The sequence below is a fragment of the Coregonus clupeaformis genome, chromosome 13, assembly GCF_020615455.1.
Source record: "Coregonus clupeaformis isolate EN_2021a chromosome 13, ASM2061545v1, whole genome shotgun sequence".
In the NCBI taxonomy this organism is placed as follows: Eukaryota; Metazoa; Chordata; class Actinopteri; order Salmoniformes; family Salmonidae; genus Coregonus; species Coregonus clupeaformis.
Window position 1 is genome coordinate 6,990,378 of NC_059204.1, and position 2,500 is coordinate 6,992,877.

At 39.9% G+C, this 2,500-nt stretch overlaps 1 protein-coding gene across 1 annotated transcript in view; it reads left to right on the forward strand.

Moving 5' to 3' along the window:
* smg6 (SMG6 nonsense mediated mRNA decay factor) overlaps nucleotides 1-2,500 on the forward strand; it is a 41,736-nt gene that overhangs the window by 4,374 nt on the left and 34,862 nt on the right. Inside the window, exon 3 of the mRNA XM_041893398.2 lies at nucleotides 1,257-1,367. Coding sequence (XP_041749332.1) covers nucleotides 1,257-1,367 — 111 coding nt within the window. The remainder of the gene's footprint in view (nucleotides 1-1,256; nucleotides 1,368-2,500) is intronic.

Consider the following 2,500-nt stretch of genomic DNA (forward strand, 5'->3'; position numbering starts at 1 on the left):
CGCTGCAAGATCACCCACCTTGCAATCTGAGTGAAGGCATTCAGCATTTTGAAACTATACTGAACAAAAATATAAACGCAACCGTTTTAAAGATTTTACTGAGTTACAGTTCATAGAAGGAAATCAGTCAATTTAAATAAATAAATTAGGCCCTAATCTATGGATTTCACATGACTGATTTCACATGGCTGAGCAGGGGCGTTTTATATTTTTGTTCAGTTTAGCCATACACTTAATTGTTTTAAACCTGGATGTTTTGTCATTTTATGAGGCATGTCTAACCTTGTTTCAAAGTAGCCTGACCAAATCCGACTGTAGAAATGTTGAAGGAATTATTTTATAAACACTTCCTCATATGCCATTGAAACCAGCATTTATCTCATGTTCTAACAACTTTCTTTCATTGTCCAGTAGCCAAAGGCACAATAGTCATATTAGCAACCTTTGCTAGCTGTTGCATCTTTAGATCTCCACTCTTTCAAAACAGATATTTTCATCTCGGTCACATGAAACCGCTCACATGAGCGGTGCGCATTTGAGAATGGTGTTTTCCCGCTAATTGCATTTTGGAACATTTGCGCGTATAGCCTACTGCCGTATGTGCATTGCTGCGCTTATAATGTGAAGAAATAATAGTTTATCAAAATGTAAGATAAACGTTCAGATCTGTTGCATCAGCCTCATTGTTTTTTTTAAATGTTCAATGGTCCTGGTCCCACAACTGTACATCATCTATTGTCCCACAACTGTCCCAGAGTCTGTTTAGAATATGTATTTTTCGCACAGAACAACAAGCTGACCAATAAAATAGGTAAACGTTTCTACTATGGGGGGTAGTAGATTGACATAGGCTAGTGTTTTTTGCTGTTCGTTAATTGTCTTGTTGGCTGAGGAAAAGTAAATGGGGACAATTATTCAAACATCTTCAAAGTGCGCCTCGGAATTCGATAAGAAGGACGCAGATATCTCAAGAATTGATATCTGAGAGAGACATGTGAGTGAGAGGCGCTTCGGAGCGCGGTGATTGGCAGCCGGGAGAAGGGAATTATAATTATATATTGGGGGGGGCTTACAGCCACACGAAGGGGTTTGGCCGTCGATTACGCCGTGAAATTCAAGGCCTGGTACACACACACCACGTACACTGAACACACACCACGTACAGACACGCACACACCGTGTTCAACTTCATGCAACTATTTTGATGCGTTTCTTGATGGAGCTAATCATTTTGGTGCACTGTGTTTGTTTCCCAGGGGGCGGTATTCTTTGATGCGCTGCTGCAGAAGCTTCAGACGGTGTTTCAGTTTAAACTGGATGATTACATGGACGGCATGGCCATCAGAGCACGTCCACTACGCAAGACGGTAACAACACTACTTGTGTGTGTGTGTTCAGACTGTGTGTATAGGGCCTTTTTAAAATCAGTTTAGTCTTTTCCCAAATTCAGTTTTTCTCACAATCACACTTTTTAAAAATAGAAAAACAATGAAATTGGATCTAAGTCCACAACAATGCTTACACTACATCAGGAGGCCACTTTTGAGGTCAGGAAAAATCTTAACACATTTGTATTTTTGGGTGTAGTTACCCTTTAATTCAAGCGCAAACCTAACAAGAGGCTGTTGTTGTTTAGTGTGTTTTTTGTTGCGCACGTGACGGTAGAGTTTGGAAAACAAATACCCACTGGATTGATGAAAATAGTAATGATATCATTCTGCCGGGTAAGCATAGGATCCTCTGTAGTTAACATTCAATTGAGAAGGTTTTTGGGAAAGCCTTTCCATCTACCAGAAGACTGCTTTCATTAGCATCATCGCTAACGGCTACACAAAGTGGTTGACGCGTGCAAAAAATAAAACAAAATGGTCGGACAACCAGAGATTTCAGTTGTCTGAATGGACAAGTTAAAAATATCACTATCAAACAATTACTCAGATCAGAATTGGATCAGGCAGCGCACGGCAGGGCAGTGCATGGTTGACATTCTGAGTAAATTGACTATATTCCTTCGCTATAGCCTATTCCAATAAAAATGTTCTATTTACACAAAGCAAGAGAACAATGTAGGCGGAGCTAAGAGTCTCTCTCTCAAATGTCTGATGATCTGGGCCAATAGCCGGACACTCCGGTGTCTTAGTGTTCTAGAAGCCCACATCTTCTGTTTTCTCTCCATTTGATATGAATATGACTCGGCCATTTTAGGCCACTGCTCCATTTCTCCTGCCGCGCTATTTCATGATCAAACAATGAATTCATCTTAACGGAGTTCTAGGCTATCTCAGAAAGTTTGACGTTTTTTTTTTTTTTTGAATAAACCCCAAAACATGAGGCCTAAGGTAATAATGAAAATATAGAAGAAACATTAGCAAGATTTAAAAATCAAATGAAAAATGTTGAACAAACCTTACAGTTGAGCAAAGCATTATAAGACCGAAATGATGCATGCGTGCGAGAAGAAATTCCCTCTGCCGTTGCGAACCAAACAACCAAAAGCCTA